Here is a 25,265-nt window from a genome sequence, read left to right on the forward strand (position 1 = left end):
CTCACACCGATCTCTCACACCGATCTCTCACACCGATCTCTCATCGCCCCACACCGATCTCTCACACCGATCCCTCACACCGATCCCTCACACCGATCTCTCATCGCCCCACACCGATCTCTCACACCGATCCCTCACACCGATCTCTCACACCGACCCCTCATCGCCCCACACCGATCTCTCACACCGATCCCTCACACCGATCTCTCACACCGACCCCTCATCGCCCCACACCGATCCCTCACACCGATCTCTCACACCGATCTCTCACACCGATCCCTCATCGCCCCACACCGATCTCTCACACCGATCTCTCACACCGATCGCTCATCGCCCCACACCGATCCCTCACACCGATCCCTCATCGCCCCACACCGATCTCTCACACCGATCGCTCATCGCCCCACACCGATCCCTCACACCGATCTCTCACACCGATCTCTCACACCGATCTCTCACACCGATCTCTCACACCGATCCCTCACACCGATCCCTCATCGCCCCACACCGATCCCTCACACCGATCTCTCACACCGATCTCTCACACCGATCCCTCACACCGATCCCTCACACCGATCTCTCATCGCCCCACACCGATCCCTCACACCGATCTCTCACACAGATCTCTCATCGCCCCACACCGATCTCTCACACCGATCTCTCATCGCCCCACACCGATCCCTCACACCGATCTCTCACACCGATCTCTCACACCGATCTCTCACACCGATCCCTCACACCGATCCCTCACACAGATCTCTCATCGCCCCACACCGATCCCTCACACCGATCTCTCACACCGATCTCTCACACCGATCTCTCACACCGATCCCTCACACCGATCTCTCACACCGATCTCTCACACCGATCGCTCATCGCCCCACACCGATCCCTCACACCGATCTCTCACACCGATCTCTCACACCGATCTCTCACACCGATCCCTCACACCGATCCCTCATCGCCCCACACCGATCCCTCACACCGATCTCTCACACCGATCTCTCACACCGATCTCTCACACCGATCTCTCACACCGATCTCTCATCGCCCCACACCGATCTCTCACACCGATCCCTCATCGCCCCACACCGATCCCTCACACCGATCTCTCACACCGATCTCTCACACCAATCTCTCACACCGATCTCTCACACCGATCTCTCACACCGATCCCTCACACCGATCCCTCACACCGATCCCTCATCGCCCCACACCGATCTCTCACACCGATCTCTCACACCGATCCCTCACACCGATCCCTCACACCGATCCCTCATCGCCCCACACCGATCTCTCACACCGATCGCTCATCGCCCCACACCGATCCCTCACACCGATCTCTCACACCGATCTCTCATCGCCCCACACCGATCTCTCACACCGATCCCTCCCACCGATCTCTCACACCGATCTCTCATCGCCCCACACCGATCTCTCACACCGATCCCTCACACCGATCTCTCACACCGATCCCTCACACCGATCTCTCACACCGATCTCTCACACCGATCTCTCACACCGATCTCTCATCGCCCCACACCGATCCCTCACACCGATCTCTCACACCGATCCCTCACACCGATCTCTCACACCGATCTCTCACACCGATCTCTCATCGCCCCACACCGATCTCTCACACCGATCCCTCACACCGATCTCTCACACCGATCCCTCGCACCGATCTCTCACACCGATCTCTCACACCGATCTCTCACACCGATCTCTCATCGCCCCACACCGATCCCTCACACCGATCTCTCACACCGATCCCTCACACCGATCTCTCACACCGATCTCTCACACCGATCTCTCACACCGATCTCTCACACCGATCTCTCATCGCCCCACACCGATCTCTCACACCGATCCCTCACACCGATCTCTCACACCGATCTCTCACACCGATCTCTCACACCGATCCCTCACACCGATCTCTCACACCGATCTCTCATCGCCCCACACCGATCTCTCACACCGATCCCTCACACCGATCTCTCACACCGATCCCTCACACCGATCTCTCACACCGATCTCTCACACCAATCTCTCACACCGATCCCTCACACCGATCTCTCACACCGATCTCTCACACCGATCTCTCACACCGATCTCTCATCGCCCCACACCGATCTCTCACACCGATCGCTCATCACCCCACACCGATCTCTCACACCGATCTCTCACACCGATCCCTCACACCGATCTCTCACACCGATCTCTCACACCGATCTCTCACACCGATCTCTCACACCGATCTCTCACACCGATCTCTCATCGCCCCACACCGATCTCTCACACCGATCTCTCACACCGATCTCTCACACCGATCGCTCATCACCCCACACCGATCTCTCACACCGATCTCTCACACCGATCTCTCACACCGATCTCTCATCGCCCCACACCGATCTCTCACACCGATCTCTCACACCGATCTCTCACACCGATCTCTCACACCGATCGCTCATCGCCTCACACCAATCTCTAACACCGATCCCTCACACCGATCCCTCACACCGATCTCTCACACCGATCTCTCACACCGATCTCTCACACCGATCGCTCATCGCCTCACACCGATCTCTCACACCGACGTCTCACACCGACCCCTCACACCGATCTCTCACACCGACCCCTCACACCGATCTCTCACACCGATCTCTCATCGCCCCACACCGATCCCTCACACCGATCTCTCACACCGACCCCTCACACCGATCTCTCATCGCCCCACACCGATCTCTCGCACCGATCTCTCACACCGATCACTCATCGCCCCACACCGATCTCTCACACCGATCTCTCACACCGATCTCTCACACCGATCCCTCACACCGATCCCTCACACCGACCCCTCACACCGATCTCTCATCGCCCCACACCGATCTCTCACACCGATCTCTCGCACCGATCTCTCACACCGATCGCTCATCGCCCCACACCGATCTCTCACACCGATCACTCATCGCCCCACACCGATCCCTCACACCGATCTCTCACACCGATCTCTCACACCGATCTCTCATCGCCCCACACCGATCTCTCACACCGATCTCTCACACCGATCTCTCACACCGATCTCTCACACCGATCTCTCACACCGATCTCTCACACCGATCTCTCACACCGATCTCTCACACCGATCTCTCACACCGATCTCTCACACCGATCGCTCATCGCCTCACACCAATCTCTAACACCGATCCCTCACACCAATCTCTCACACCGATCTCTCACACCGATCTCTCACACCGATCTCTCACACCGATCTCTCACACCGATCTCTCACACCGATCTCTCACACCGATCTCTCACACCGATCTCTCACACCGATCTCTCACACCGATCTCTCACACCGATCTCTCATCGCCCCACACCGATCTCTCACACCGATCCCTGACACCGATCTCTCATCGCCCCACACCGATCTCTCACACCGATCTCTCACACCGATCTCTCACACCGATCTCTCACACCGATCTCTCACACCGATCTCTCATCGCCCCACACCGATCTCTCACACCGATCTCTCACACCGATCCCTCACACCGATCTCTCACACCGATCCCTCACACCGATCTCTCACACCGATCTCTCACACCGATCTCTCACACCGATCTCTCACACCGATCTCTCACACCGATCTCTCATCGCCCCACACCGATCTCTCACACCGATCTCTCACACCGATCGCTCATCGCCCCACACCGATCCCTCACACCGATCTCTCACACCGATCTCTCACACCGATCCCTCACACCGATCTCTCATCGCCCCACACCGATCCCTCACACCGATCTCTCATCGCCCCACACCGATCTCTCACACCGATCTCTCACACCGATCTCTCACACCGATCTCTCACACCGATCTCTCATCGCCCCACACCGATCCCTCACACCGATCTCCCATCGCCTCACACCGATCTCCCATCGCCCCACACCGATCCCTCACACCGATCTCTCACACCGATCGCTCATCGCCCCACACCGATCCCTCACACCGATCTCTCATCGCCCCACACCGATCCCTCACACCGATCTCTCACACCGATCGCTCATCGCCCCACACCGATCCCTCACACCGATCTCTCATCGCCCCACACCGATCTCTCACACCGATCCCTCACACCGATCTCTCACACCGATCTCTCACACCGATCTCTCACACCGATCTCTCACACCGATCTCTCATCGCCCCACACCGATCTCTCACACCGATCCCTCACACCGATCTCTCACACCGATCTCTCACACCGATCTCTCACACCGATCTCTCACACCGATCTCTCACACCGATCGCTCATCGCCCCACACCGATCTCTCACACCGATCTCTCACACCGATCTCTCACACCGATCCCTCACACCGATCTCTCATCGCCCCACACCGATCTCTCACACCGATCTCTCACACCGATCTCTCACACCGATCTCTCACACCGATCTCTCACACCGATCTCTCACACCGATCTCTCACACCGATCTCTCACACCGATCTCTCACACCGATCTCTCACACCGATCTCTCACACCGATCGCTCATCGCCCCACACCGATCTCTCACACCGATCTCTCACACCGATCCCTCACACCGATCTCTCACACCGATCTCTCACACCGATCTCTCACACCGATCTCTCACACCGATCTCTCACACTGATCTCTCACACCGATCTCTCACACCGATCTCTCACACCGATCTCTCACACCGATCTCTCACACCGATCTCTCACACCGATCTCTCACACCGATCCCTCACACCGATCTCTCACACCGATCTCTCACACCGATCTCTCACACTGATCTCTCACACCGATCTCTCACACCGATCTCTCATCGCCCCACACCGATCTCTCACACCGATCTCTCACACCGATCTCTCACACTGATCTCTCACACCGATCTCTCACACCGATCTCTCACACCGATCTCTCACACCGATTGCTCATCGCCCCACACCGATCTCTCACACCGATCTCTCACACCGATCTCTCACACCGATCTCTCACACCGATCTCTCACACCGATCTCTCACACCGATCTCTCACACTGATCTCTCACACCGATCTCTCACACCGATCTCTCACACCGATTGCTCATCGCCCCACACCGATCTCTCACACCGATCTCTCACACTGATCTCTCACACCGATCTCTCACACCGATCTCTCACACCGATCTCTCGCACCGATCTCTCACACCGATTGCTCATCGCCCCACACCGATCTCTCACACCGATCTCTCACACCGATCTCTCACACCGATCTCTCATCGCCCCACACCGATCCCTCACACCGATCTCTCACACCGATCCCTCACACCGATCCCTCACACCGATCCCTCACACCGATCCCTCACACCGATCCCTCACACCGATCTCTCACACCGATCTCTCACACCGATCCCTCACACCGATCTCTCACACCGATCTCTCACACCGATCTCTCATCGCCCCACACCGATCTCTCACACCGATCTCTCACACCGATGTCTCATCGCCCCACACCGATCCCTCACACCGATCTCTCACACCGATCCCTCACACCGATCCCTCACACCGATCTCTCACACCGATGTCTCATCGCCCCACACCGATCCCTCACACCGATCTCTCACACCGATCTCTCATCGCCCCACACCGATCTCTCACACCGATCTCTCACACCGATCCCTCACACCGATCCCTCACACCGATCTCTCATCGCCCCACACCGATCTCTCACACCGATCTCTCACACCGATCTCTCACACCGATCCCTCACACCGATCTCTCACACCGATCGCTCATCGCCCCACACCGATCTCTCACACCGATCCCTCACACCGATCTCTCACACCGATCTCTCACACCGATCCCTCACACCGATCTCTCACACCGATCTCTCACACCGATCTCTCACACCGATCCCTCACACCGGTCTCTCACACCGATCTCTCACACCGATCTCTCACACCGATCTCTCACACCGATCTCTCATCGCCCCACACCGATCTCTCACACCGATCCCTCACACCGGTCTCTCACACCGATCTCTCACACCGATCTCTCACACCGATCTCTCACACCGATCCCTCACACCGATCTCTCACACCGATCTCTCACACCGATCCCTCACACCGGTCTCTCACACCGATCTCTCACACCGATCTCTCACACCGATCTCTTACACCGATCTCTCACACCGATCGCTCATCGCCCCACACCGATCTCTCACACCGATCTCTCACACCGATCCCTCACACCGATCTCTCACACCGATCTCTCACACCGATCTCTCATCGCCCCACACCGATCTCTCACACCGATCTCTCACACCGATCTCTCATCGCCCCACACCGATCTCTCACACCGATCTCTCACACCGATCTCTCACACCGATCTCTCACACCGATCTCTCATCGCCCCACACCGATCTCTCACACCGATCTCTCACACCGATCTCTCACACCGATCTCTCACACCGATCTCTCACACCGATCCCTCACACCGATCTCTCATCGCCCCACACCGATCTCTCACACCGATCTCTCATCGCCCCACACCGATCTCTCACACCGATCTCTCACACCGATCTCTCACACCGATCTCTCACACCGATCTCTCACACCGATCTCTCACACCGATCTCTCACACCGATCTCTCACACCGATCTCTCATCGCCCCACACCGATCCCTCACACCGATCCCTCACACCGATCTCTCACACCGATCCCTCACACCGATCTCTCATCGCCCCACACCGATCTCTCACACCGATCTCTCACACCGATCTCTCACACCGATCTCTCACACCGATCTCTCACACCGATCTCTCATTGCCCCACACCGATCTCTCACACCGATCTCTCACACCGATCCCTCACACCGATCTCTCACACCGATCTCTCACACCGATCCCTCACACCGATCTCTCACACCGATCTCTCACACCGATCCCTCACACCGATCTCTCACACCGATCGCTCATCGCCCCACACCGATCTCTCACACCGATCTCTCACACCGATCTCTCACACCGATCCCTCACACCGATCTCTCACACCGATCGCTCATCGCCCCACACCGATGTCTCACACCGATCTCTCACACCGATCTCTCACACTGATCTCTCACACCGATCTCTCATCACCCCACACCGATCTCTCACACCGATCCCTCACACCGATCTCTCATCACCCCACACCGATCTCTCACACCGATCCCTCACACCGATCTCTCATCACCCCACACCGATCTCTCACACCGATCTCTCACACTGATCTCTCACACCGATCTCTCATCGCCCCACACCGATGTCTCACACCAATCTCTCATCACCCCACACCGATCTCTCACACCGATCCCTCACACCAATCTCTCATCACCCCACACCGATCTCTCACACCGATCCCTCACACCGATCTCTCATCACCCCACACCGATCCCTCACACCGATCTCTCACACCGATCTCTCATCGCCCCACACCGATCTCTCACACCGATCTCTCACACTGATCTCTCATCACCCCACACCGATCTCTCACACCGATCCCTCACACCGATCTCTCATCGCCCCACACCGATCTCTCACACCGATCTCTCACACTGATCTCTCACACCGATCTCTCATCGCCCCACACCGATCTCTCACACCGATCTCTCACACTGATCTCTCACACCGATCTCTCATCACCCCACACCGATCTCTCACACCGATCTCTCACACCGATCTCTCATCACCCCACACCGATCCCTCACACCGATCTCTCACACCGATCTCTCACACCGATCTCTCACACCGATCTCTCACACCGATCTCTCACACCGATCTCTCACACCGATCTCTCACACCGATTGCTCATCGCCCCACACCGATCTCTCACACTGATCTCTCACACCGATCTCTCGCACCGATCTCTCACACCGATTGCTCATCGCCCCACACCGATCTCTCACACCGATCTCTCACACCGATCCCTCACACCGATCTCTCATCGCCCCACACCGATCTCTCACACCGATCTCTCACACCGATCTCTCACACCGATCTCTCATCGCCCCACACCGATCCCTCACACCGATCTCTCACACCGATCCCTCACACCGATCCCTCACACCGATCCCTCACACCGATCCCTCACACCGATCCCTCACACCGATCCCTCACACCGATCCCTCACACCGATCCCTCACACCGATCCCTCACACCGATCCCTCACACCGATCCCTCACACCGATCTCTCACACCGATCTCTCACACCGATCTCTCACACCGATCTCTCACACCGATCTCTCACACCGATCCCTCACACCGATCTCTCACACCGATCTCTCACACCGATCTCTCACACCGATCTCTCACACCGATGTCTCATCGCCCCACACCGATCCCTCACACCGATCTCTCACACCGATCCCTCACACCGATCCCTCACACCGATCTCTCACACCGATGTCTCATCGCCCCACACCGATCCCTCACACCGATCTCTCACACCGATCTCTCATCGCCCCACACCGATCTCTCACACCGATCTCTCACACCGATCCCTCACACCGATCCCTCACACCGATCTCTCATCGCCCCACACCGATCTCTCACACCGATCTCTCACACCGATCTCTCACACCGATCCCTCACACCGATCTCTCACACCGATCTCTCACACCGATCTCTCACACCGATCCCTCACACCGGTCTCTCACACCGATCTCTCACACCGATCTCTCACACCGATCTCTCACACCGATCTCTCACACCGATCTCTCATCGCCCCACACCGATCTCTCACACCGATCGCTCATCGCCCCACACCGATCTCTCACACCGATCTCTCACACCGATCCCTCACACCGATCTCTCACACCGATCTCTCACACCGATCTCTCATCGCCCCACACCGATCTCTCACACCGATCTCTCACACCGATCTCTCATCGCCCCACACCGATCTCTCACACCGATCTCTCACACCGATCTCTCACACCGATCTCTCACACCGATCTCTCACACCGATCTCTCACACCGATCCCTCACACCGATCTCTCATCGCCCCACACCGATCTCTCACACCGATCTCTCATCGCCCCACACCGATCTCTCACACCGATCTCTCACACCGATCTCTCACACCGATCTCTCACACCGATCTCTCACACCGATCTCTCACACCGATCTCTCACACCGATCTCTCACACCGATCGCTCATCGCCCCACACCGATCTCTCACACCGATCTCTCACACCGATCCCTCACACCGATCTCTCACACCGATCTCTCACACCGATCTCTCATCGCCCCACACCGATCTCTCACACCGATCCCTCACACCGATCCCTCACACCGATCTCTCATCGCCCCACACCGATCTCTCACACCGATCTCTCACACCGATCTCTCACACCGATCTCTCACACCGATCTCTCACACCGATCTCTCATCACCCCACACCGATCTCTCACACCGATCTCTCACACCGATCTCTCACACCGATCTCTCACACCGATCTCTCACACCGATCTCTCATCGCCCCACACCGATCCCTCACACCGATCTCTCACACCGATCTCTCACACCGATCTCTCACACCGATCTCTCACACCGATCTCTCACACCGATCTCTCATCGCCCCACACCGATCCCTCACACCGATCTCTCACACCGATCTCTCATCGCCCCACACCGATCTCTCACACCGATCTCTCACACCGATCTCTCACACCGATCCCTCACACCGATCCCTCACACCGATCCCTCACACCGATCTCTCACACCGATCTCTCACACCGATCGCTCATCGCCTCACACCGATCTCTCACACCGATCTCTCATCGCCCCACACCGATCTCTCACACCGATCTCTCACACCGATCTCTCACACCGATCTCTCACACCGATCTCTCACACCGATCCCTCACACCGATCGCTCATCGCCCCACACCGATCTCTCACACCGATCTCTCACACCGATCTCTCACACCGATCTCTCACACCGATCTCTCACACCGGTCGCTCATCGCCCCACACCGATGTCTCACACCGATCTCTCACACCGATCTCTCATCGCCCCACACCGATCTCTCACACCGATCTCTCACACTGATCTCTCACACCGATCTCTCACACCGATCTCTCATCACCCCACACCGATCTCTCACACCGATCCCTCACACCGATCTCTCATCACCCCACACCGATCTCTCACACCGATCTCTCACACCGATCTCTCATCACCCCACACCGATCTCTCACACCGATCCCTCACACCGATCTCTCACACCGATCTCTCATCACCCCACACCGATCCCTCACACCGATCTCTCACACCGATCTCTCATCACCCCACACCGATCCCTCACACCGATCTCTCACACCGATCTCTCACACCGATCGCTCATCGCCCCACACCGATCTCTCACACCGATCCCTCACACCGATCTCTCACACCGATCTCTCACACCGATCTCTCACACCGATCTCTCACACCGATCTCTCACACCGATCTCTCACACCGATCGCTCATCGCCTCACACCGATCCCTCACACCGATCTCTCACACCGATCTCTCATCGCCCCACACCGATCTCTCACACCGATCCCTCACACCGATCTCTCATCGCCCCACACCGATCTCTCACACCGATCCCTCACACCGATCTCTCATCACCCCACACCGATCCCTCACACCGATCTCTCATCGCCCCACACCGATCTCTCACACCGATCCCTCACACCGATCTCTCATCACCCCACACCGATCTCTCACACCGATCGCTCACACCGATCTCTCGCACCGATCTCTCGCACCGATCTCTCACACCGATCCCTCACACCGATCTCTCACACCGATCTCTCACACCGATCTCTCACACCGATCCCTCACACCGATCTCTCACACCGATCTCTCACACCGATCCCTCATCGCCTCACACCGATCTCTCACACCGATCTCTCACACCGATCTCTCGCACCGATCTCTCGCACCGATCTCTCACACCGATCCCTCACACCGATCTCTCACACCGATCTCTCACACCGATCTCTCACACCGATCCCTCACACCGATCTCTCACACCGATCTCTCACACCGATCCCTCACACCGATCTCTCACACCGATCTCTCATCACCCCACACCGATCCCTCACACCGATCTCTCACACCGATCTCTCACACCGATCTCTCACACCGATCTCTCACACCGATCTCTCACACCGATCTCTCACACCGATCTCTCACACCGATCTCTCACACCGATCTCTCATCGCCCCACACCGATCTCTCACACCGATCTCTCACACCGATCCCTCACACCGATCTCTCACACCGATCGCTCATCGCCCCACACCGATCTCTCACACCGATCTCTCATCGCCCCACACCGATCCCTCACACCGATCTCTCACACCGATCTCTCACACCGATCTCTCATCGCCCCACACCGATGTCTCACACCGATCTCTCACACCGATCGCTCATCGCCCCACACCGATGTCTCACACCGATCTCTCACACCGATCTCTCACACCGATCTCTCACACCGATCCCTCACACCGATCTCTCATCGCCCCACACCGATGTCTCACACCGATCTCTCATCGCCCCACACCGATGTCTCACACCGATCTCTCACACCGATCTCTCATCGCCCCACACCGATGTCTCACACCGATCTCTCACACCGATCTCTCACACCGATCTCTCATCGCCCCACACCGATCTCTCACACCGATCCCTCACACCGATCCCTCACACCGATCCCTCACACCGATCTCTCACACCGATCTCTCACACCGATCTCTCACACCGATCTCTCACACCGATCTCTCACACCGATCGCTCATCGCCCCACACCGATGTCTCACACCGATCTCTCACACCGATCCCTCACACCGATCCCTCACACCGATCTCTCACACCGATCTCTCACACCGATCTCTCATCGCCCCACACCGATGTCTCACACCGATCTCTCACACCGATCTCTCACACCGATCTCTCATCGCCCCACACCGATCTCTCACACCGATCCCTCACACCGATCCCTCACACCGATCCCTCACACCGATCTCTCACACCGATCTCTCACACCGATCTCTCACACCGATCTCTCACACCGATCTCTCACACCGATCTCTCACACCGATCGCTCATCGCCCCACACCGATGTCTCACACCGATCTCTCACACCGATCCCTCACACCGATCCCTCACACCGATCTCTCACACCGATGTCTCACACCGATCTCTCACACCGATCTCTCATCGCCCCACACCGATGTCTCACACCGATCTCTCACACCGATCTCTCACACCGATCTCTCATCGCCCCACACCGATCTCTCACACCGATCCCTCACACCGATCCCTCACACCGATCCCTCACACCGATCTCTCACACCGATCTCTCACACCGATCTCTCACACCGATCTCTCACACCGATCTCTCACACCGATCGCTCATCGCCCCACACCGATGTCTCACACCGATCTCTCACACCGATCCCTCACACCGATCCCTCACACCGATCGCTCACACCGATCTCTCATCGCCCCACACCGATCCCTCACACCGATCTCTCACACCGATCTCTCATCGCCCCACACCGATCCCTCACACCGATCCCTCACACCGATCGCTCACACCGATCTCTCATCGCCCCACACCGATCTCTCACACCGATCTCTCATCGCCCCACACCGATCCCTCACACCGATCTCTCACACCGATCTCTCACACCGATCTCTCACACCGATCACTCATCGCCCCACACCGATCTCTCACACCGATCTCTCATCACCCCACACCGATCCCTCACACCGATCTCTCACACCGATCTCTCACACCGATCCCTCACACCGATCTCTCACACCGATCTCTCACACCGATCGCTCATCGCCCCACACCGATCTCTCACACCGATCTCTCACACCGATCCCTCACACCGATCTCTCACACCGATCTCTCACACCGATCTCTCACACCGATCTCTCACACCGATCGCTCATCGCCCCACACCGATCCCTCACACCGATCTCTCACACCGATCTCTCACACCGATCTCTCACACCGATCACTCATCGCCCCACACCGATCCCTCACACCGATCTCTCACACCGATCTCTCACACCGATCTCTCACACCGATCTCTCACACCGATCCCTCACACCGATCTCTCATCGCCCCACACCGATCCCTCACACCGATCTCTCACACCGATCTCTCACACCGATCACTCATCGCCCCACACCGATCCCTCACACCGATCTCTCACACCGATCTCTCACACCGATCTCTCACACCGATCTCTCACACCGATCTCTCACACCGATCTCTCACACCGATCTCTCACACCGATCTCTCATCGCCCCACACCGATCTCTCACACCGATCTCTCACACCGATCTCTCACACCCATCTCTCACACCGATGTCTCATCGGCCCACACCGATCTCTCACACCGATCCCTCACACCGATCTCTCATCGCCCCACACCGATCTCTCACACCGATCTCTCACACCGATCCCTCACACCGATCTCTCACACCGATCCCTCACACCGATCTCTCACACCGATCTCTCACACCGATCTCTCACACCGATCTCTCACACCGATCTCTCACACCGATCCCTCACACCGATCTCTCACACCGATCTCTCACACCGATCTCTCATCGCCCCACACCGATCCCTCACACCGATCCCTCACACCGATCTCTCACACCGATCGCTCATCGCCCCACACCGATCTCTCACACCGATCGCTCATCACCCCACACCGATCCCTCACACCGATCTCTCATCGCCCCACACCGATCTCTCACACCGATCTCTCACACCGATCTCTCATCGCCCCACACCGATCTCTCACACCGATCTCTCACACCGATCTCTCACACCGATCTCTCACACCGATCTCTCACACCGATCTCTCACACCGATCTCTCACACCGATCTCTCACACCGATCTCTCACACCGATCTCTCACACTGATCTCTCACACCGATCTCTCACACTGATCTCTCACACCGATCTCTCACACCGATCTCTCACACCGATCACTCATCGCCCCACACCGATCTCTCACACCGATCTCTCACACCGATCTCTCACACCGATCTCTCACACCGATCTCTCACACCAATCTCTCACACCAATCTCTCACACCGATCTCTCACACCGATCTCTCACACCGATCTCTCACACCGATCTCTCATCGCCCCACACCGACCCCTCACACCGACCCCTCACACCGATCTCTCACACCGATCACTCATCGCCCCACACCGACCCCTCACACCGATCTCTCACACCGATCTCTCACACCGATCTCTCATCGCCCCACACCGATCCCTCACACCGATCTCTCACACCGATCCCTCACACCGATCTCTCACACCGATCTCTGGCACCGATCCCTCACACCGATCTCTCACACCGATCTCTCATCGCCCCACACCGATCCCTCACACCGATCTCTCACACCGATCCCTCACACCGATCTCTCACACCGATCCCTCACACCGATCCCTCACACCGATCTCTCACACCGATCTCTCACACCGATCTCTCATCGCCCCACCCCGATCCCTCACACCGATCTCTCACACCGATCCCTCACACCGATCTCTCGCACCGATCCCTCACACCGATCTCTCACACCGATCTCTCACACCGATCTCTCATCGCCCCACACCGATCTCTCACACCGATCTCTCACACCGATCCCTCACACTGAACTCTCATCGCCTCACACCGATCCCTCCCAACGATCTCTCATCGCCCCATGCCGACCCCTCCCACTGATCCCTTAACGCACCGTGTGTAAATTGATTTGGGTGGGGGTGGCAGGGTCAGGACCCTCAGGTTGGTACGGAAGGATATCAACGATGTGAAGCTGGCGGAAGTCCATTCCCGGGCCGCTGTTTAACGGGGCGTCCCAGCCCGCCATTGTTGTTGGTAGGCCCGATCCACGGCAGGGGGCTCCAGCATTGGCCGGGCTGCCATCTTGCAGCCCCGCACTCTGTTTTGTGTGCCGGGCTGCTGGCCCAGTCTCGCGATGTCCCTGGTGGCCCACCACAGGGGCATGCAGAGATCACTGGAGACAGCGCTCCATTTCCTGTGAGTGGCGCACGGCCCAATTCCATCTCGGAGGCAGGACTTCCCGACCCCGGAAGGTTACTGCCTCCTTTGGGTTTTGTTTTTAAGCACCAATGTTCAGAAACGGCATGGAGCGTGGGCCGTTCCCGCCCGCCTGGAGCTCAGGAATGGATTACAGGAGCCAGTTGCACGGAAGTTGTCAATAACATTCTTCTGATCGCATCATTTTTCAAAAAAAGCAATCAGGCTATACTCGGTCCAAAATTACCGCGAATAGAGAGCTTGTTAAATGCTACAGTGTACTCACTGATACTTTCTTCGGTTAACTGATCTCGTATTCCGAAACGGTAACTTGCAACAATTTCCAGGTGCTCAGGGCTATAGTGCTGTTCTAACACCTGCTTAAGTGATGTGTCCTTTGGCTTGACAGGCACAAGAACATTTTTCAAGGTTTCATGCACCTCGGACCCTGCTTCAGTTATGAAAATAGCCCTTTGTCTTTCCAACACCACCCAGTTACAGTTTTCATCATCGGGGACTTCGATGATACTATTTGCAGTGAAAAACGTTTCTAGCCGCTCCACATATGCTCTGAAACTTTCACGGTTCCGTTGAAACTCCTCCAAGCGCCCTATTATTCCCATAGGCACGGCCATCTGGACCCTGGCAGTTCAGCCAAGTGTGCTTGTAGTTTACCTTGGATTTGTAGCTGTTCAACAAAACAAAGAAGACCTCAAAGTCTCTGTCGGTTGGCTGAATCCTCCACCAACAAAAATTGCAGCTTTGTTATCCGATTATCCCATCCTCGTCGCCAAATGTCATATTGTCAGTACGACATCACAAGCAGACAGGCTGTAAGAAGGCTGATAACGTTAGGAAGCTGTTACCTGACCTGAGCTGTTTATTCTTGTAAACAGCACTGGCTGCAGTGCTACAGTATTCCACTAGATGGAGCTGTATATATTACGCTGCACTATCCCCATGTCCCTTGATTCTCTTCATATCCAAAAATCTATCGATCACTGTCTTGAATATACTCAACGACCGAGCCTCCACAGCCCTCTGGGGCAGAGAATTACAAATATTCACCACCCTCTGAGTGAAGAAGTTTCTCCTCATCTCAGTCCTAAATGGCTGACCCCTTATCCTGAGACTGTGACCCCTGGTTCCAGACTCCCCAGCCCGGGGGAACATCCTCCCGGCATCTACCCTGTCAAGCCCTGTAAGAATTGTGTATGTTTCAATTAGATCACTAAACTCTTCTAAACTCTGGAGAATATTGGCCTAGTCCACTCAATCTCTCCTCATAGGACAATCCCCCCATCCCAGGAATCAGTCTGGTGAACCTTCACTGCACTCCCTCAGTGACAGGTATATCCTTCCTTCTGTAAGGAGACCCAAACTGTGCACAATACTCCAGGTGTGGTCTCACCAGGGCCCTGTATAATTGCAGTTAAACATCTTTACTCTTATACTCAAATCCTGTTGTAATAAAGGCCAACATACCATTTGCTTTCTTCATTGCTTGCTGTACCTGCAGGTTAACTTTCAGAGATACGTGTACAAGGACCCCCAGCTCCCTCTGAACACCAACATTTCCCAATCTCTCACCGTTTAAACAATACTCTGCTTTTCTATTTTTCCAACCAAAGTGGATAACTTCACATTTCTCCACATTATATTCCATTTCCATGTTCTTGCCCATTCACTCAGCCTGTCTCTATCCCCCTGAAGCCTCTTTACATCCTCCTCACAACTTACATTCCCACCGAGCTTTGTATCATCAGCAAACTTGGATATATTACATTTGGTCCCCTCATCCCAATCATTGATATAGGTTGTGAATAGCTGGGGCCCCAGCACCAATCCTTGCGGTACCCCACTAGTTACAGCCTACCAACCCAAAAATGACCTGTTTATTCCTACTCTCTGTTTTCTGTCTGTTAACCAATCCTCAATCCACATCATAAGCAGTCCCTCAAAGTGAGGATGACTTGCTTCCACGCCAAAAAGGCTGAGTTCACAGGTGTTTCAATGAAGGACCTAATATTCCAGATCCTGAACTACACCCTGAAGGGTGGAAGATGCCTGTGTGTGGATTTGTTTAACGTGGGGTGACCGTTGTACACCAGCCAGCACACGGGCTTGACAGAGCTAGGTCTTGGTCCAGTGGCAAGGGTTAACCAGGACCACTGGAGACCAGCTCTGCTGCACGGACCTAGTGCGCACACATATCGCAGTGTGGGCTGGTCCGTGCTGCCCCTGGGCCCTCGCCTCTTCTGGCCCCGAACTCACGGCTCTCCTGGGCCACAATCACATCCCTCTATAATCAACAACATAGGAATATGCAGGATCAGAAAGACCACAGAGTTCTATCTGGCCACCTCTATGTTCTATCAAAAACCGGTCCATCACCCTCTTAAATTTGCTGATACAATCCATCTCTACAATCTCTCTGGGCAATCTGTTCCGTACATTCAGCATCCATTAGCTAAATAGAGCTGTCTGTTCACCTTCCTTTTGTGAGTTATGTCCATGGCTACAGTTGGAATCTCAAAACCTTGGGTTCAGTTGGAATCTCAAAACCTTCAATGAGGTCTCTCCTCACAGCGGAGTGCCTAACCCCAGCATCATGTTAGTTGACCTTAGCCGTACCTTCTTCAAAACAACGTCAGTACAATGACCAGAGCTGTACACTGTATCCCAGTTGGGGCTAAATCAGTGCCCTATACAACATCCTTATTATCTCTTGGGCCTTACGTTCCATCTCTCTGGCTATGCACCTGAAGATCCATGCTATGAATCCACAATCCATGCTACCCCCAATCCCATGAGCCCTCATTTTGTGTAATAACCCCTTGTGTGGCACCTTATCGAATCCCTTCTGAAAATCCAAATACACCACATCCACTGGCTCCACCTCATCTATTCTGCTAAGCACTGAACACTTGACCCTGACCGCTTGACCCTGACCGCTTGATCCTGAATGACTGCTTGACCCTGACCGCTTGATCCTGACTGTCATGTATCTTACATTATTATATATAACTATCCTAACATGCTGTACATGACTGTAATAAGATATGACCTGTAACCACCAGCATACCTTACCACCAGGGGTGCACTTGCAAGAGACAGGTATATAAGGACAGGTCTCAGGCAAGTGCAGCATTCCAGAGCTGTGAAATAAAGGTGCAGGTCCAGAATGACCTTGACTTTGGGAATTTTATGCAGAACTTAAGCACGCTGCTGGAGCCTCTCCACTTGCTACTCAGGAAGGGGTGCGATTAGTTTTGGGGGACGCCCAGGAACGTGCCTTCAATAAGGCACGCAACCTTCTGTGTTCCAACAGTGTTTTGACTTTCTTTGACCCAGGTCAAAAGCTAGTTCTCACATGCGATACGTCAGCGTATGGGGTCGGGTGCGTTTTGCAACATGCCAATAGTGCGGGCAAATTACAACCCATAGCTTATGCCTCCAGGTCACTTTCGCGGGCGGAGCGCAGGTACGGAATGGTAGAGAAGGAGGTGCTCGTGTGCGTGTACGGAGTCAAAAAGATGCACCAATACCTTTTCGGGGCCAAGCTCGCGTTAGAAACCGACCACAAGTCCCTCACGTCCCTCCTATCCGAGAGCAAGGCAATAAACGCCAACGCCTCGGCGCGAATTCAACGATGGGCACTCATGCTGGTGTCCTGCGACTATACCATAAGGCACAGACCAGGCACAGACAACTGTGCCGACGCGCTCAGCAGGCTACCCCTGGCGACCACGGAAGGGTCTGACAAACAGGACTGTGAGATAGTCATGGCAATCAATGCCTTTGAGTCCACAGGTTCGCCCATGACGGCTCGACAAATCAGAGCCTGGACGGCCAGCGACCCCACGTTATCCTTAGTAAAAAGATGTGTCCTAACCGATGACTGGGCAGAGGCTCGTGATGCCTGCCCCGAGGAATTAAAACCCTTTCACAGGCGCATGCATGAGCTGTCACTACAAGCAGACTGCCTGATGTGGGGCAGCCGAGTAGTCATGCCTCTGTGAGGCAGAGAGGCATTTGTCCGGGAGCTCCACCGCGAGCACCCGGGGATCGTTCTCATGAAGGCCATAGCCAGATCCCACGTCTGGTGGCCTGGTATTGACGCGGACTTGGAGCTCTGCGTCCGAAGGTGCACCATTTGTGCCCAACTCAGCAATGCCCCAGGGAGGTTCCACTGAGCCCCTGGCCCTGGCCTACCAAACCGTGGTCGCGGGTGCATATAGACTATGCGGGCCCATTCATGGGCAAAATGTTCCACGTAGTTGTGGATGCATTTTCAAAGTGGATCGAATGCACCATTTTAAACTCGAGCACAACCTCCACCACTGAGGAGAGCCTTGCAACCATGTTTGCAACGCACGGAATCCCTGACATATTGGTCAGTGACAACAATCCGTGCTTCACCAGCGCAGAATTCCAAGACTTTATAATTGACCATGGCATAAATCACGTCAATACGGCACCGTTCAAGCTGGCCTCCAACGGCCAGGTGGAGAGAGCAGTGCAAATCATTAAACAAGGCATGCTTAAAATCCAAGGTCCCACGCTGCAGGGTCGCCTGTCGCGACTGCTGCTGGCATACAGATCTCATCCGCACTCACTGACTGGGATCCCCCCACGCAACTGTTGATGAAAAGGACGTTAAAAACAAGGCTCTCATTAATCCTCCCAGACATGCACGAAATCGTTGAGGCAAAGCGCCGTAAGCTGACTGAGTACCATGACAGAAATTCGAGGGGGAATTGGAATGAGAAATGGGACAAAGTGTTTGTACTAAACTATGGCAGGGGTCCCAAATGGCTTGCAGGGACAGTAACGGGCAAGGAAGGAAACAGGCTACTGGTAGTACAAATGGACAATGGCAAAACCTGCCGGAGGCATGTAGACCAAGTCAAAAGCAGATTTACCAACAACACTGCGGAACCAGAGGCAGACTACAATGTGGAACTCGCACCACACCTGGTGGACAGACAGAGGGAACAACCTGAGGAAAGGGCAATCCCAACAGACAGCCCAGGCGAGTCAACAACAATCACACCAATCGAAACAGACAGCCCAGGCGAGATACCAGCAACCACACCCAAAGAAAAACAGACACCAAGGCAAACAACTGAACCACAACTCAGACGCTCCACGCGAGAGCGTAGACCACCTGAGAGACTGAACCTATAAAGACAATAAGACCTTGGGGGAGGGTGATGTCATGTATCTTACATTATTATATATAACTGTATCCTAACATGCTATACATGACTGTAATAAGATATGACCTGTAACCACCAGCATACCTTACCACCAGGGGTGCACTTGCAAGAGACAGGTATATAAGGACAGGTCTCAGGCAAGTGCAGCATTCCAGAGCTGTGAAATAAAGGTGCAGGTCCAGAGTGACCTTCACTATATGCCTCGTGTGAATCTGTACTGAGGGGACAGGACTTTACACTGACCGCTTGACCCTGACCGACCGCTTGACCCTGACCGCTTGACCCTGACCACGTAACCCTGAACGACCGCTTGACCCTGACCACTTAACCCTGAACGACCGCTTGACCCTGACCACTTAACCCTGAACGACCGCTTGACCCTGACCACGTAACCCTGAACGACCGCTTGACCCTGACCACTTGACCCTGACCGACCGCTTGACCCTGACCACTTAACCCTGAACGACCGCTTGACACTGACCACTTGACCCTGACTGACCGCTTGACCCTGACCACTTAACCCTGAACGACCGCTTGACCCTGACCGCTTGACCCTGAATGACGGCTTGACCCTGACCACTTAACCCTGAACGACCGCTTGACACTGACCACTTGACCCTGAATGACGGCTTGACCCTGACCACTTAACCCTGAACGACCGCTTGACCCTGGCCACTTGATCCTGACCGACCGCTTGACCCTGACCATGTAACCCTGAACGACCGTTTGACCCTGGCCACTTGACCCTGAACGACCGCTTGACCCTGGCCACTTGACCCTGAACGACCGCTTGACCCTGAACGACGGCTTGACCCTGACCACTTGACCCTGAACGACCGCTTGACTCTGACCACTTGACCCTGACCGACCGCTTGACCCTGACCACTTGACCCTGACCGACTGCTTGACCCTGACCATGTAACCCTGAACGACCGCTTGACCCTGACCACATAACCCTGAACGACCGCTTGACCCTGACCACTTAACCCTGACCGACCGCTTGACCCTGACCATGTAACCCTGACCGATTGACCCTGCAGCCCGCAGTGATCCTCTCCTTTTTTCAGGGGTATGTATTGTACCTTCCCCCACTTACACCCCTTCATACCTCCACATTTGAGTGCCCTATATCCAGGTGCCCCAGTAGGTGTCACAGTTGGGGAAAGTAGCACAGGGCTGCTGGTCCCCCACTGGCCTGTCCCCGATGAAGATCAACGCTCTCTCCATGTGATTTCACTCCTTGGACTGCGAGTAGTCTCTGTGTGCACTGTGGGTGGGTCAATGGGATGTAATGCTCACTCATCACAGAGTCTGGGGGGAACTTAGACCATTGTCATTAATGTGGCCCATACATCCCGAGCTCCTCTACACTCCAATCATGCTGCGTGCGTTGGTCTTTCAGAAATAACCCGGTTGAAGTGCACAGGGCGTTATTTCTGGTGTTTTAGTTTGAACCATACAACGATATCATGTTTCTGCAGTGAGTGTTTTCGATGATAATTTCTGTTAACACCAATTAAAGTCCCACATTGCCAGCCATGCAGCGGGTAAATTATGTGCCAAACAATGATGGCCGTATTGACCGACCGCTCACAATGAAATGTGTCTGAGGGGCAATATATCGGTTCGTTTCCCAATATATTTCCTTTTTATCAAAATCATTATTTAACCTTGAGACTGAATTTTAGCAGAGGAATGAAGATTCTGAAACAATAATTTCACAACAATATTCATTCTTTCCCGACAGTTACACAATGCCAGCTTCATATCAGTTACTCGATAGGAAACACCGCAGCTGCAGTGGTGGTTTATGTCTTTCTAGCAGGGATCATATTTGTCTTGTTTGTGAAGAACAGTAAGTGCTGATTCTACGTATACATTACCAACAATGAGAAATTGTATTGAATATGTTCATTACATTACACTGTTTCATTTGTACAATCTTCTCAACAGGAGATTCACTTGCCATTTATACTGTGAAAAAATTAATTCATACATCGGCAAACCTCCATCTATTAACCCCTCCGTCCATTACCCCTCCGTCCATTACCACTCCGTCCATTACCCCTCCGTCCGTTAAACCTCTGTCCATTAACCCTCCGTCCATTAACGCTCTATCCATTAACCCTCCGTCCATTAACGCTCTATCCATTAACCCTCCGTCCATTAACGCTCTATCCATTAACCCTCCGTCCATTAACCCCTCCGTCCATTACCCCTCCGTCCGTTAACCCCTCCGTCCATTAACCCCCCCGTCCGTTAACCCCTCCGTCCATTAACCCCCCCGTCCATTAACCCCTCCGTCCATTAACCCCCCCCGTCCATTAACCCCCCCCGTCCATTAACCCTCCGTCCGTTACCCCTCCGTCCATTAACCCCCCCCGTCCATTAATCCCTCCGTCCGTTACCCCTCCATCCGTTAACCCCTCCGTCCGTTACCCCTCCGTCCATTAACCCCTCCGTCCATTAAACCTCCATCTATTAACCCCTCCGTCCATTAACCCCCCCGTCCATTAACCCCTCCGTCCATTAAACCCCCATCTATTAACCCCTCCGTCCATTAACCCCTCCATCCATTAACCCTCCGTCCATTAACCCTCCATCCATTAAACCTCCATCTATTAACCCCTCCGTCCATTAACCCCTCCATCCGTTACCCCTCCGTCCGTTAACCCCTCCATCCATTAACCCTCCGTCCATTAACCCTCCGTCCATTAACCCTCCGTCCATTAACCCCTCCATCCATTACCCCTCCGTCCGTTACCCCTCCGTCCGTTACCCCTCCATCCATTAACCCTCCGTCCGTTAACCCTCTGTCGGTTAACCCCTCCATCCATTAACCCCTCCGTCCGTTACCCCTCCGTCCGTTACCCCTCCGTCCGTTAACCCCTCCATCCATTAACCCTCCGTCCATTAACCCCCACGTCCGTTACCCCTCCGTCCATTAACCCCTCCGTCCATTAACCCCTCCATCCATTACCCCTCCGTCCGTTACCCCTCCGTCCGTTACCCCTCCGTCCATTAACCCCCCCGTTCATTAACCCCTCCGTCCATTAACCCTTCGTCCATTAAACCTCCATCTATTAAGTCCTCCGTCCATTGACCCCTCCGTTCATTAACCCTCCGTCCATTAACCCTCCGTCCATTAACCCCTCGGTCCATTAACCCTCCGTCCATTAACCCTCCGTCCATTAACCCTCCGTCCATTAACCCTCCGTCCATTAACCCTCCGTCCATTATCCCTCCGTCCATTAACCCTCCGTCCATTAACCCTCCGTCCATTATCCCTCCGTCCATTAACCCTCCGTCCATTATCCCTCCGTCCATTAACCCTCCGTCCATTAACCCTCCGTCCATTATCCCTCCGTCCATTAACCCTCCGTCCATTAACCCCCCGTCCATTAACCTCCGTCCATTATCCCTCCGTCCATTAACCCTCCGTCCATTAACCCCCCGTCCATTAACCCTCTGTCCATTAACCCTCCGTCCATTATCCCTCCGTCCATTAACCCTCCGTCCATTAACCCTCCGTCCATTAACCCTCCGTCCATTATCCCTCCGTCCATTAACCCTCCGTCCATTAACCCTCCGTCCATTATCCCTCCGTCCATTAACCCTCCGTCCATTATCCCTCCGTCCATTAACCCTCCATCCATTAACCCTCCGTCCATTATCCCTCCGTCCATTAACCCTCCGTCCATTAACCCCCCATCCATTAACCCTCCGTCCATTATCCCTCCGTCCATTAACCCTCCGTCCATTAACCCTCCGTCCATTATCCCTCCATCCATTAACCCTCCGTCCATTATCCCTCCGTCCATTAACCCTCCGTCCATTAACCCTCCGTCCATTATCCCTCCGTCCATTAACCCTCCGTCCATTAACCCTCCGTCCATTATCCCTCCGTCAATTGACCTCCGTCCATTATCCCTCCGTCCATTAACACTCCGTCCATTAACCCTCCGTCCATTAACCCTCCGTCCATTATCCCTCCGTCCATTGACCTCCGTCCATTAACCTTCCGTCCATTAACGCTCTGTCCATTAACCCCCCGTCCATTAACCCCTCCGTCTATTAACCCTCCGTCCATTAACCCTCCGTCCATTAACCCTCCGTCCATTAACCCTCCGTCCATTAACCCCCCGTCCATTAACCCTCCGTCCATTAACCCTTCCGTCTATTAACCCTCCGTCCATTAACCCCCCCGTCTATTAACCCCTCCATTCATTAACCCTCCGTTCATTAACCCATCCATCCTATAACCCTCCGTCCATTAACCCTCCGTCCATTAACCCTCCGTCCATTAACCCCTCCGTCCATTAACCCTCCGTCCATTAACCCCTCTGTCCATTAACCCCTCCGTCCATTAACCCTCCATCCATTAACCCCTCCGTCCATTAACCCTCCGTCCATTAACCCTCCGTCCATTAACCCCTCCGTCCATTAACCCTCCGTCCATTAACCCCTCTGTCCAATAACCCTCCGTCCATTAACCTTCCGTCCATTAACCCCTCCGTCTATTAACCCTCCGTCCATTAACGCCCCGTCCATTAAACCTCCGTCCATTAACCCTCCGTCCATTAACCCTCCATCCATTTTCCCTCCGTCCATTATCCCTCCATCCATTAAACCTCCGTCCATTAACCCTCCGTCCATTAACCCACCGTCCATTAACCCACCGTCCATTAACCCACTGTCCATTAACCCCTCCGTCCATTAACCCTCCGTCCATTAACCCCTCCGTCCATTAACCCCTCCATCCATTAACCCCTCCGTCTATTAAGCCTCAATCTATTAATCCCTCCATCCATTAACCCCTCCATCCATTAAACCCTCCATCCATTAACCCTCCGTCCATTAACCCTCCGTCCATTAACCCACTGTCCATTAACCCCTCCATCCATTAAACCCTCCATCCATTAACCCTCCGTCCATTAACC

General features: G+C 54.6%; 1 protein-coding gene across 1 annotated transcript in view; it reads left to right on the top strand.

The window, feature by feature from the left end:
* LOC139250222 (uncharacterized) overlaps nucleotides 1–25,265 on the top strand; it is a 157,427-nt gene that overhangs the window by 94,019 nt on the left and 38,143 nt on the right. The window contains exon 8 of the mRNA XM_070872718.1: nucleotides 22,073–22,180. Within this exon, the coding sequence (XP_070728819.1) occupies nucleotides 22,073–22,180 (108 nt within the window). The remainder of the gene's footprint in view (nucleotides 1–22,072; nucleotides 22,181–25,265) is intronic.

This window comes from Pristiophorus japonicus, unplaced genomic scaffold (genome assembly GCF_044704955.1).
Source record: "Pristiophorus japonicus isolate sPriJap1 unplaced genomic scaffold, sPriJap1.hap1 HAP1_SCAFFOLD_352, whole genome shotgun sequence".
NCBI lineage: Eukaryota > Metazoa > Chordata > Chondrichthyes > Pristiophoridae > Pristiophorus > Pristiophorus japonicus.